Raw genomic sequence first — 13,363 nt, forward strand, 5'->3', positions numbered from 1 at the left:
CATGAAATATGATAGCTTTACAATATACATAAAAATCTAACATGGAAAGAGATCTTTAGGTTAAAGTTGTAGGATAGAATTTCTAATGCGAAACTAATGAGAATATGATAAAGTGTGATGCATTTCTACGATTTGCATACAAGAACCCACATATCAAAAAGAAAAAGAGTGAGGGTGAGAGTGTACGATATTGTTGTATGACTCTTTTAGAGAAGAAGTTAATAGTGATCGTCTTGGTTTAACATTACCTTAACATGGTTTGTCATATCAGTTGATTGTGGCATTGAGTGCGCTAACTCAGTTGAAAGTAATTCCACATTCGAATTCCAATCAAATCATCCATGCAATGCATAAACACAATCATCCACAATTTTTTCTCAAAAACCTTTTTTTTGGGTAAAATTCTTAGAAACCGAAATTGTACAAAATCAAGTGACATGGATAAATTATCCCATATCAAAAAGTTTCAAGAGATTGCAGGGTTTTAAATTTTGCCTAGGTTGGGACGATTCTTGATGAACAAAGGTGAACCCTAGGGCTGTAGGATGGTGGGTCACCTTTTGCTCTTTTTCAAGTAAATGGGTTGCCTCCAAGATCGTCATGCAGTCCATCTCCGTCGTCAGATCAAGAATTTGGTCAATATTTCAATCTTGACCATTGAAACTCAATGGTAGATATCTAAATCTTGACCATTTGAAATCTGACGGTAGACAATTTCATTGCTTCCAGTCCAAAAATAGAAATCAGATCGGCGGTCATGTGAACCCTATTGTCCTCGCTTCACAGACAGTTTGTAAGTCTTATTTCTCATTGGAAGTTTTCTTATTTTATTTACTGCAAGATTGAGTATTCTGTTGATTGTAGAATGATTTCTCATCCCCTCTCTTTTCCAAATTTGTTTCTTGTATTGATGTATTGATTTCAGATTTGATAACTTCTGTTGATATCTCATTACGTGGAATAGAAAAGGGTTAATGAAAACGATGATTCATGGAGAGTCCTGAACCACTGCATCAAATAACCTAGTTCATCATGTTTCTGCTTATTTAGTTTTGAAATGATCCCGTTGCACTTGTTTCATAATTTCACATGCAGATTTTTCACCAGGGGGGTCATCAAATTCGGTGACTTTTACTCAGCTTCTTTCATTCCTATGCTGCACCAGAGAAGGACAAAATCGAACGTAAGTAGCTATTAATATACTTAGCTTATTTGAAGAATACTTGGTGTCTTAGTGATTTAACGCACTTCTTGAATTTGCAGTATAATTTAAGCTTTTTTTTATCCGAACGGGAACGGATTTACCACCCTCGACCTCTCTTTTTGAAGCATCCAGCTTGTAATTTTCCTTCTGATCTAAGATTAGTTGGAACAACCAAAACGAGCTACCTTTCAAAAAATTGTGTTTTCAGTTCAATTAAAACCCAAACAAATGTCATCACAGAGTTGTTCTAGTGATTGAATCCAACACCTCTTAGTGAAGAGGTCGTGGATTCAACTCTCGCTGAGACATATTAATATCCACCTTAATAAAGCCTTTGAACCGAACCACAAAAGAAAAACCCAAACTAATACAAGTATACATATTCAAGCCTGCATTGTTTTTTGCAAAAGAAGGGAACAAGTCTTTGTTGACTGAACCCTTAGGCTTTGTGAAATAACCAAGGTTTAAAATATCATTATCAAGTATCGTATCAGTCAAGTGATTTTAAGAGACTTACTGTTATCGCTCTAGCTATTGCATTTTAGTGTAATTCAACAGAGAGACGTATCAAGTATCGTGGGATACTTTGAACCTTGGAAATAACATATTCTCGTAGCCCATCCTTGATTAAGATTATGAAGCTTACTCATCTCAGGAAGGCAAAGCTTCAAACCATTTACTTATCAGTTAATTCCCTTTATTTCTGTTTTTTTAACCCCCAATTTTTCTTTGCCAAATGTACTGAAAAAGATCACCAAAATTGCAGAGAAGTAACCACAACATTTCCAAGTGCTTTTCTTTATAGAATTCTTATAGTTCAAAACATTTACAACTTTTCCGCTTGGAATTCTGTGAACACTCACCAAGAATCCAAGATACAGGAGCCCCTAAGCAGTTAATATTGGAGCGTACAGTGAGGTTGGGAAGAATTATTTATTTGGGCATTTGAATGGTAAACTTGGCATTCGGAGATTTGAGTTGAAAATTGGCTTTCATAAGTAACACGCAAGCACTGTATAGAATAGGAACCCCATTGATGTCAAATTTTCTGTATTTTTTTCTTTGAAGTCTTCGATTATAGCTCAAGATGGTCATCTGCAACAAAAATCAAACGAGATCTCGCCAAAAAACCAAATACGAGTCACCATTGTTGGCACTAAGATTGAATTCGCAGCAGAAGTCATTTTCTTTTCCTCGACCATATTGACAATACAAATACCTAAAACCATATTTTCCGCTTCGAATAAAACTGGCCTCACACCCAGATACAGCCATGGTAGGCATTAAGCAAGATTGTCTCAGGTGTGAGGGGAGCAAACAAAATATTCAGAAAACGAGGGATCAATCGAATACAATGCCGACACTGACAGCTAAAAGAGAGAAATTACGTTCAGATTGATTCCATAACCATGCCAAAAGAAACGTTCCAAAAAGGGGTTCAAGACTTGAGAACCATCACTGGAGGTATTCAAGGTCTAGCATGTAAAATAACACCACACTTTTGCTCAATAGCTTTAACTAACAAAAACAGAACTACAGAAGGCGCATTACTGGAGACTCACGTTCAGAACCTTGATGACATTGTGACTCATTAATTTAGCCTTTTCATTAACTATGATGATAGACAACAAACGTGACCAATTCAGACATTGGAACCTCATGTTGAAATATCTCTTTTCACCAATGTAAATTAACCAAAAAAACTACAATCATTGATTACAGTATCCATAGAGTCAAAAACAGTTCCTTTTACTCCAGAATCCAGACTCACAACAATTGCAATACATAGCTTCACCAAATTTACAATAAACTGGAGAACAAAACACAGCACAAATACAATAGAATATGCAAACTTCACTGCAAAATTCTGGTAACAATGCATTTGCACAGCAAATTTACCAATAGTTGATGGCATCCAATATTAATAATAAGATTATATAAACAAAAACCACCATGGCAGCAAGTCACTCTCAAACACAAGTCTAACCTCATTGGGATGAACTATCTAATTGCTTCAAGTCAAACTTTCACTGAGGAGAACCACCGGGTTGTTTCGAAGTGCAAATAAAATCTTGATCACTTATTTTACACTATATAATTACAAAACATCAAACTAGGTTGTACAGCTTCCTATGATGACTCTAAATCTACCACCACAAATTCAAAGAAACTACTTTCATGGCAATGTTCCTGGACCATAATACCGAAAGCGCTCCAGTAATAATCTACCAATGGAAGGATGCTCATGTTTACATTCGTCAAATCAACTTCCAAATACCATTCCTTTACATGGGAAGAAAAACCATGCAGCACAACGTTACCCATTTCATCCACTGGCAGTAGGAAAGTAGATTTTTCGAATGGTATGTCTAACTATTTGACTAGACATGCATGTTCCTAATGTTTACAGTTCAGGAAACCTAAAGTGCCAAGCTATGAAGCTACTAAGCTAACTAGATCTAAGTTATGCATTCTTTCCAGTTAATACAGACTGTTCACATTTACCGAGCTTTCCCAAGAGCCTATAGTATGAAGTTTATCTGATCTAAAAACGATGTCTTTGCACCCCAGGCCCTAGCAGTTTTTTCGAATGCCAGGCTCACATCAGACAACATAACGGTTAGTACTAGGCTATATCTATCCTTAGGACTTGGCATGCCACAGCAATTTGAAGATTCTATGCTACAAAGCCACCCTCGCAGTTAGTATGAAGTTTGCCAGATCTAAAATGATATCTTTGCACCCCAGGCCCTCAGTTTTTTCGATGCCAGGCTCACACCAGACAACATAACGGTTAGTATTAGGCTATATCTATCCTTAGGACTTGGCATGCCACAGCAATTTGAAGATTCTAAGCTACAAAGCCACCCTTGCTTACCACAGGATCCAGGCTTCAGCTCCAAATATGCTAACAAGGCAGCTCATGACTCTTACATAGTGCAATGAAGATATCCATCCAAAGTATTTCCCGAAACAAACAAGAGTCTCAATTCTAGATGAGTACTAGAAACAGCAAGTGTTCCAACTGCCAGAATTTGCATCGTTAGTAGTCCAAAACAAGGTTGCTCTCCAGATGTCCAATCATGCTGGAAGAACAACAAATACCAAGCACACCAATGGAACTTGCAGGTTGACCATCCAAAACAAGGTCAACCTTTTGATTATAAATTAACCACCGCCCCACCACCCAAAAACTTTGATGTCAAAATATGGTCATGAAAAACAGATCACAGCCAGAAGCCAAAGATTCCTAAAATCCATGTCTAGTCCAGAACCAAGACTTCTATATATGCTTACATGTTAGGTAAGCAATGCTCTGGCAACATGACTACATCAACTCCACGATTTCCAGGTTTTGTTAGTTGCTTCATGAACCAAACCTTTAATGCAAATGGATCATAGCTAAATATATGCAAATGGAGAGCCACAATATCTGATAAACCAACATATATACCAATTTAAACTGTGGCCAAACATGAACCAAAGCCACCCAAAAACTATCCATCTTTAAGGCCCTCATCCAGTAAATATTAATCTTTTGCTACCAAAAATCCCCCTCTCCTTTCCAAACCTAGCAAGAGGAACTTGCAAAATATAGACTATTCTTTGGTTCACTAATCCAATACATAAATAGACTATAACTTTGAGTAAAGAAAAATTCTCAAATCCAAAGACCATGGAGTGGTAACATCAAATAGTTGTTAACTCACTGAAATTTTCTTCCACATTATCTTGGGGCATAGGACTGCCAAAAGTACTGTAAGACATGGCAATTGTGAATCTTGCATTCCCAACCAGAACTTAAAGCTCAGGAGTTTCAGCAATGTAATACATTCAAAAGGCTGACAACCAAATCAGCTTTGCCTCAAGCTTTATATGTATACCAAATATTTCCCTTTGAAACTTTTAAAGCATCATACAACTTCTCTGCTCCTCATGTGTTCTTAAGGGAGGATTAAATATTCATGTCATACACATACCACAAACCAGATCTTTCTAAATGTTAACTCCAAACTTGAATGTCCTTGAAGCATTAAATACTGCTAAAATGAGCACACCAACTGAAGTCCATTGTTGCTCAAGGCTGTACAGCTCTCACATCGATAGCTAAAACTCATAACCCATTCACCTCAGACTAAAGAACAGGCCATACACACTTGTACTTTGCTTCCTTTCCAAAGATTGTAGGCATCATTATGCATAAGCTTCAATAACCCACAGCCTAAAGCAGGTTCTTGTCATCTTAAATCTGTGTCAGAGACAAATTCATGCGTGACCAAATGTCCCATCGTAGCGAATCAGACCACAATACAAAAACAAAGCAAATCCTTGAAGCAAATAATGACCAGCAAAGCATATGGACAAGTGACGTTATGTTTGTTGAAAACGAATAATTAATTTAGTAACAGAAAGATAAGAGAAGATGAGATCTGTTTGGACTACCTCAATAATATGATCCAGAACCACCACTGCCCAGGTAACCACTACCACCCATGCCACGGCTCGAGTACAAGGATGAATATGAACTACCACCAACCTGCAACAAATATGCAATATTCATAAGCACGAGTTAACTATGAGATATTTCTAAATGTATCCATGGGAAAACCAGACAGAGAGGCATACATCAGGTCCACGTGACATGTAATCACTGCTAAAGCTTGATGAATACATTCCGCCTACATCACTACCACCATAAGAACCTAACCAACAAAAAAACAAAGCACTTAAGAATTAAACAGGCAGTAGAACATAAACAAATGCATAAAACACATGGCAAAAATATTCATGTACCTCCACCATAACCCACACTCTGGCGACTGCCATAAAGTCCATGAGATTCCTGACCAGATAGAGAACTCCGGCTGCTAGCATATCCTAAGTGAGATCTCCCAAGCCTGCCAATTACACCAAAAATCAGCATTGGTAAGTTCCTTGCCATCTCAGCCAGATGCCACAAAGAAAGCAAATCACTGTCTTTCATTCAAAGTTTCACCGTATTCAACTCACCTTTCACTGTAAGCATCACCGTACTGAGAAGCACTGCTGCCAACCCCATAATCCAAACGGGCTCTTGATTGACGGACACTGGGTTCAGCATAACGTGGAGGAACATCGTCCTTTGAGAAGACGAAAAAAGGAAAAAAGTAATCAGTGTAATAGTTGTCATTGGCACAACAGTTAAGAAAACAGATAGATCATTAAGGTGAGAGTTACATATATTGCTCAACTTTACTAACCAGTGCAGAGTATGGGCGTTTAGACCCAGAGACTGAATCATAATCACGAGCACGCCCTTCACGATAACTTGGAGGAGGCCTTTCAAATCTTCTACCATAACTTTCATCCACGTAGGCCCTCCTTGCTGCAGTCCGAGAGCCCCGTGGCATATCATCAGCATAGCCAGATCCATGGGAAGAATACTCATCCCTGTAGGATGAGCGCCTCTCAGCAGCAACTCGGGAACCATAATCTTGAGCAGCTCTGGATCTTGGAGGAAGCTCCTCACGCCTACCATAGTCCCTCTTGGAACTACCCTTTGGATATGAAGGAACTGATTGAAGCATCAAACAAGTGATCAAAATTTCAGGTAAAACCAGCATAGTTGACTGCCAAATAAACTACAGAAAGAACCGAGAATGGACATACCAGGAGCTCTCCTGGCATATGACCTTGCTGGTGGAGGCAAGGGTCTAACTCTCTCCGGCACAGACATAACAGGGCGGCGATCTCTTAATCCCAATGGCCTCTTCATTCCACGAGCAGCCAAAGCCACACGTCCACCAACTCCTCTAGGACCTCGTCCAGCAATGCTTCTAGGAGCAGAACGAGCCCAAGGGCTCCTTGCAGGTCGGGAAATACCTCTTAAAGGCCGGTAATCTCCACGACCAACATGCTTTCCTTTCCCTCTGCGATGGGGCCGTGACAGTCTAGCCCTGATTTTAACCTATATGACACATACAATTAAGGGTATCTAATGATGCCAAAAATAATAATAATAATAACTTCTTTAGTTTCATAAGTGTGAAGCAACAATTTATACCTTACTGTCACCCTCCCCCAAGTCTGCATTGTTAATCCCTTCAGCACATGCCACCGCGGCATCATGAGTGTCAAATGTGACAAAACCAAAATCTTTTCTCCTGGCAGATGTCATGTTACGGGCAAGCTCAACCTTCTCAATCACACCAAACTTCTTTAAATGCTCCTTGACACGGTCTTCATCCCATGAAGCAGGGATGCCATCCACAAAAATAGTTTTTACCTGAAATCATTAAGTTACTAAAATTACCATGTCCAGTCTCAAAATACGTAAAAAGTAAAAATTGAGCAGCAGACCACAGTTAGAATCAATAATCAAACTGCATCCACCATGATCTTTAGCAGAAAAGAACTAACAAAAGAATGGCATTAAAATAAATAAATAAATAAATAATATATATATATATATATAAACAGAGCAATACATCATCATGAGATGTTGTTTATTTTCTTGTGCACTAGTAAATGCTGAAAGCTTCAAAGAACTTCACAAATTGCAGTTACAGCAATAACTGAAAAGACAAAGTCAAAGCAGACACCAGGGTGATTGCTCTACACAGAATAACATTGAGGACATGTAGCATTTAAAATGGGGCAGCAGCAGACTCAAATGTTGAAACAGATACGGAAGGGATAGGGCTGGTAACTACAACAGATTTGCAAGTATTGCATCTATGCAGTAAGACCACAAAAAATCGAGATAAACTAATACCTGTGACATAATCTCATCATCAGGCTCAGTAGCAGAATCTGCGAAGGAAACCCTTGCAGGCCTATCAACTCCGAAGACAACATCTCTCTTTTGAAGACGCTTGTAAGCATCCATTGCATCTGAGCGGGAAGAAAACTCTAGAAAAGCAAATCCACGATTCATCCCCTCACTGTTACCATCTTCGACTAATGTCAGGTCATCAATATTCTCAACCCCATAATGTTTCAACTTCTCTTTTAACTGGAACCAAAGTATAAGACAGAGTTAGGAGTCTGAATCACATTAGCAACAAATATGTAATACCAAATGGTATCCCTACTTACAGCTTCCTTTGTCCATGTCTTGCAGATGTTTCCCAAGAAAAGAGTGTCACTGTCTTGACTTGGAGTAACACCACACTGTTTCCCATGAACCTGTAATCACACTCGTTAAAAGAATACTTATATCAAATATTCAAGTTGAGATGGCACTAACTACTTTTCAATTTAGATAGAAGCAGGAAATACCACTGGGTTCTTAAGTTCTGTAACTGCCCGTTTTGCTTGTTCAACAGTAGCAAACCGTAAGAATGCGAACCCCTTGTTCTTCTTTGTCAAAGGGTTCATCATCAGCCTGACTTCAGTAACCTCACCAACCTCACTGAAGACTTTCCTAAGATCCTCTTCAGTTGCATCTTTGTCCAGACCACCAACAAATATTTCAAACTCCTTTCTTTTGCGTCTTTCCTTAACAACTTCATGATGCTCCTCTTCTTCCTCATCAAAGATCTCTTCATGTTCTTCCTCAACATTTTCATTGTCTTCTTCACCTTCGATTTCCTCGGCCCCATCTTCAATTTCCTCCTCAACCATGTCACCCTCTTCTTCTTCACCTACATCACCCTCAGACTCTTCCACGTCTTCATCTTCTCCCTCCTGAACATCCTCATGTTCAACTTGCTTTTCATCATAATCCACCCCACCATCTTCTTCAGGCTCATATTCAGGTTCATTATCTTCAAGATCTAACCGCTCACCCTTGTCATCCTCCTCAAAAGATTCCTTAACACCAACTTCCTCTGTAATGCAAACAGTTAAATATTCATATTACATTTTTAATATAACTTCTCCAAATCCAAAATATTAACTCCAAACCAGTGGGATATGGACAGACCAAGAAGCAGTTTCTTCCAAAAGAATGCCAATATAAATCCTTCTTAGAAAAGTTGTTACTTGCCAAATAGAGGAAAAATATCAACTGCATTGATCATCACATACAAGCACCAAGAATGTATTCCTTCACATATTCCAAAGCCAGTAAACAAATAAATAACACTGTATTTAAGACATGCAATGGGTTACTTAAGATCCAATTGGAGCAAGAATCAGGATGCAGATGATATCAATAGAAACAAGGAGGGCCTATAATGCTTATCATCAGATCCATTTTGTTTCCTTGTTCTGAGTCTACTCAAACCAATTAATTTCTGCACCAGATAGAGATATTTTTGAACTAAAGTGAATTATCTAATTGAATTCAAGTTAGATCAAGTTAAACTTGAGAGATCTAATAGAACTCATGTTAGCCGATCAGATGGCTTATTTCAAGGAGTAATTCCACTTCATGTAGGGGCCTCATGGCCAACTGGGAGAAGTCAGTTCAAACACTAAATTATCGACACGTGGATGATTCTTAAAGTTACTTCTGATAGATGCAATTCAGTAATATGATGTGACAAATTTTGAATTATCTTATTTATTGCAATAAATACTAAAGGAGAATAACCCATTTGGATTTGCCGGGCCGACGGATCTAGTATTTTGAATTAAAGGAGGTCAATTTTCTGCATGGGTTATTTGGAGTTCATTATTTTAGTAATTTTCTACGTAAGGAATAACAATATTAATTTGGTTGGGATTTTGGTTTCGATGGTTTTCAAGAATCACTAGGACGTGTGTGTTGGGTTGGACTTACAAATAGCAAAAGGCTAATAACCCGCCAATTTCAAATTGTAGGAAAGAATTGCTTCCTCAAAGCCATTATGCCCGTTACAGAGGCAGTTTTCTATCCTATCGACTCCATTGTGTGACCTTATATACCTACTGCAATCAATTGTGGAGCATCTGGGTACATCAGTTGTTTAATAAGATCTCTCCATGGACTAGGTCGATTCACCACCCAGTCTTTAGTCATTACTGGTAAAGTATGAAGCATATGAGCATGTCAGCAATTTTCATTCAAGAGGAGATCCCGTTTTCTTAGATTAGGAACACACAATTCCTAACGCAGCTCCTGCGGTTCACATAAAAACTCCATCCCATACTGAAGTCAAATACGGAACCAAGGATATATGAAACGCTAAACTTCGCAGAGAAAGCCACTATGAATAAAATTAAACCCTAAAACTACAAAATATATTACATAATGTTTCACATAAGTTTCCGCAGATCGTTGACAAACACAGCATGTCGTTCTAGACAAATTCAACAGACAGACAGAAACAAACAACAGGATAACCAAAGAACTAATAATCAACAATAACAACCGGAGTTTTGAGAAAGAAACAAATTTTAATCCCACGATCAATTACGTGATGCTTCCAATCAATTTCAGCAGATAGTCTATAGAAGGAAGAAAAAAACACTATTTTCTTCAAGAAAAATTGAATCTGAAGATAATCTTAACAAGTGCAGCGTACTATCAATCTCCGCAGATCCGAAATCAAATACGAAAACCATATGAAGATTGTACCTTTCATAGAAATTGAGCCGTTATCCCCTGGTGCAGGATGCGCCTCAGATTCTAGGTTAGCCTCGACGGTCTCCACTTTCTTATCGTCTTCTTTAACTTCAACCACATGCACCTGAACCTCTTCGATCTTGGGCTTTTCTTCGGCGGCTTTAGGCGTTTCTTCGGCGACCTTGGGAGTTTCTTCAACGACCTTGGGCGTTTCTTCGGTGACTTCCGGTTGATTTTGGGATTTCGGATTCACTTTAGCTTTGGGCGTCCTCTTAGAACCAGCTGCGGCACCACCCCTCTTCACCGTTTTTGGAGGCATTGTTGCAGTGAAATATCAAGAGTAGCAGACGAGCTAAAGCAGAAAAAGATAAGACTTCCTAATGACAAAACCAGAAACCAAGAGAGCAAGAGAAGGTAGAAAAAATTTGTTCTGAAACCTATGGTGGCTTTCTTATATGGAGTAAACTCGAAACCCTAGCCGTCGAATATAGAGAAAATAGAGAGCAGCTAATTCTGAAAAAAAAATAAATATAGATAGTATCAGATCTGAACCGTCCGGTTAAGATCTCTTGTAATTTGTCCCCTGATCTGTATTCGTTCTCTATTAATGACCGTCCAAAGGGTATATTGTCATTGTCGGTCCACCAAAATATATGTTGGGAGTCTTGGAGGAGAAAATCCTAGTTCCACTTAATAAGAATTTTATTTTAATTTTAATTTCAAAATCCTAGTGTACCTTTACTTCATCTCGAAGGAGGAAAACTCTCATGTAAGTTAAAATATAAGATAGAACTTAGCCCTGAAAAGGATTCGAACCTTAATTTCAAAATATATATTTTATATGTTCACCAGTTTGAATTTTAGGTACTCCCTACAAGTCATTTATTTTTCAATTTTACGAATTATATATATATTTTTCTAAAAGTTAGTTTTAATTAAAATATTACATAAAAAAGTTAGAATTATATTATAATTAATTAATTACAAAGAAAAGTAAGTGTAGTCAAGTGCAATGTGTCTTTGGTTGGTCATTGTGGGGGAAGCGATTTGGTAGGTGTGCTTTTCTGGGACTTTGCTCGGAGGATTCTTGCATGCTCGGTGATTGAAGCAGAAAAGAGTGCTATTCTTCATGGTATAAAGATTGTGGTGGAGAAGGGATGGTGCCCCTTTTGGTGGAGACCGACTTTGCACAAGAGGTGGCAAGGAGCTCTGGCCAAGTTGATTGCAATGATTAGGTGTTTATGGGTGTTGACGGAAGCATACAAGTTAGCCATGTGTGCAGGACCGCGAATAACTTTGTCGATTGAATGTCGAAGATGTAGTTCCGGCAAGATGTGCAGTCGATATTCTCTCAAGATTCGTATTTAGAGTTGGTGGGGATCCTTCAAGACTGATCTGGCTATTTAGTTTGGTGTTTTGTTTTTTTGTTCTTGTATAATGTGAAATTTATTGTATACTTAGAATTTAGCTGTTGAGACATTGAATTTTGCTGAATTGTTAAGGGATTGGAACCAAATAATTTTATTCTTAAATAAGAAGTACACCTTAATTTTGTGATTGAATGATTCAATAATTAATTTTAAGGCTCCAGTAAAATCAAAGTTGGAAACTAGAATTAGATACCTTATCCCAGTGATAATTGCACTGATTTCATTGTCTTTTTGGTTAAGACATTGATTTCAATTTCAAACCCATGGAAATCATAATTTATTAAAAATTAACTATTTAGCTACCCTGTTCATAGGCACGGATTCTTTAATTTATTTGGGATAATAAATCATATGCACTGATTCATCTTGGAAAAAAGTGTTGATTACTATTAAGGATATATTTGGAAAACCAACATCTTAGCCGTCACTTTATCTCAAGCATATGCGGCCAGGATAGGATTACTTCCAGGAGTTCCACTACTGTTAAAAGTTCCACAGCTGGTCAAACTTCAAAGAGTTTTACTGTTGTTAGAAATTCCACAGCTGATCAAACTTCCAAAAATTCTACTAATGTTAGAAGTTCCATAATTGATCAAACACCAGTTATTACATACAAGAAGAACTTTACAATTTATACTCAAAAAGATACTAGGCAACCAAAAGGAGATACTGATTGGTATAAACTCCTAATCAATATTTTATGTAATCTAAAACGCTAGAGTCTTAGCACCACAGCCACAAGACTCATAGAACTATACAGAAAAGTACTCAAAGAACACTATGAAGAAATACTCTGTTTCTATATAAAGCTATGTACTAATTCATTGTAAATTAATGTGATTATTATTTTCTGTGTTTTTTTATACGCACACTCAAACTCTCTCTCTCTCTCTCTCTTCCTCTCAACGTCTCTCTTTCTCCAGCTATTATTGTCTTCAACAATTACCATACAAACGCGAGTGAGATTTTTATACTCATATTAAAAACACTCTTACAACAACATTTGAGTTGAGAAAATTTATTAAGGGCCTGTTTGATTATATGAATACAGAGTTTTGAAATCTCTGGATTCACAAATGGGAGATTTATACCCGTTTGGTTGTGTGAATCTTTGGATTCATGAAATCTAAGGATTCACCTTTTTACACTAAAAACGTGAATCTATATATTTATGGGTATGAAGTGAAATCTTTCGACACTTGAACCATGACTCCATAGATGTTTTTTTCAAGATGAATCTACAGATTTCATTTAAAA

At 37.6% G+C, this 13,363-nt stretch overlaps 1 protein-coding gene across 1 annotated transcript; it reads right to left on the reverse strand.

Annotated features, from left to right (window-relative positions):
• Positions 1-1,761: 1,761 nt before the first annotated feature.
• LOC149013136 (RNA-binding (RRM/RBD/RNP motifs) family protein) lies at positions 1,762-11,139 on the reverse strand. Its single transcript, XM_089158363.1, has 12 exons — positions 10,689-11,139; positions 8,465-9,015; positions 8,282-8,371; positions 7,959-8,198; positions 7,248-7,469; positions 6,854-7,151; positions 6,445-6,758; positions 6,215-6,324; positions 5,999-6,102; positions 5,831-5,907; positions 5,648-5,741; positions 1,762-5,453 (listed from the first exon to the last, which is right to left on the reverse strand). Exons 1-11 carry the CDS (start codon positions 10,993-10,995, stop codon positions 5,649-5,651), a joined length of 2,406 nt encoding a protein of 801 aa, XP_089014489.1. The 5' UTR covers positions 10,996-11,139; the 3' UTR covers positions 1,762-5,453; position 5,648.
• Between the last annotated feature and the right edge of the window lie 2,224 nt (positions 11,140-13,363).

Source organism: Hakea prostrata, chromosome 6 (assembly GCF_041222555.1).
Source record: "Hakea prostrata isolate BN-2017 chromosome 6, UWA_Hpros_2, whole genome shotgun sequence".
In the NCBI taxonomy this organism is placed as follows: Eukaryota; Viridiplantae; Streptophyta; class Magnoliopsida; order Proteales; family Proteaceae; genus Hakea; species Hakea prostrata.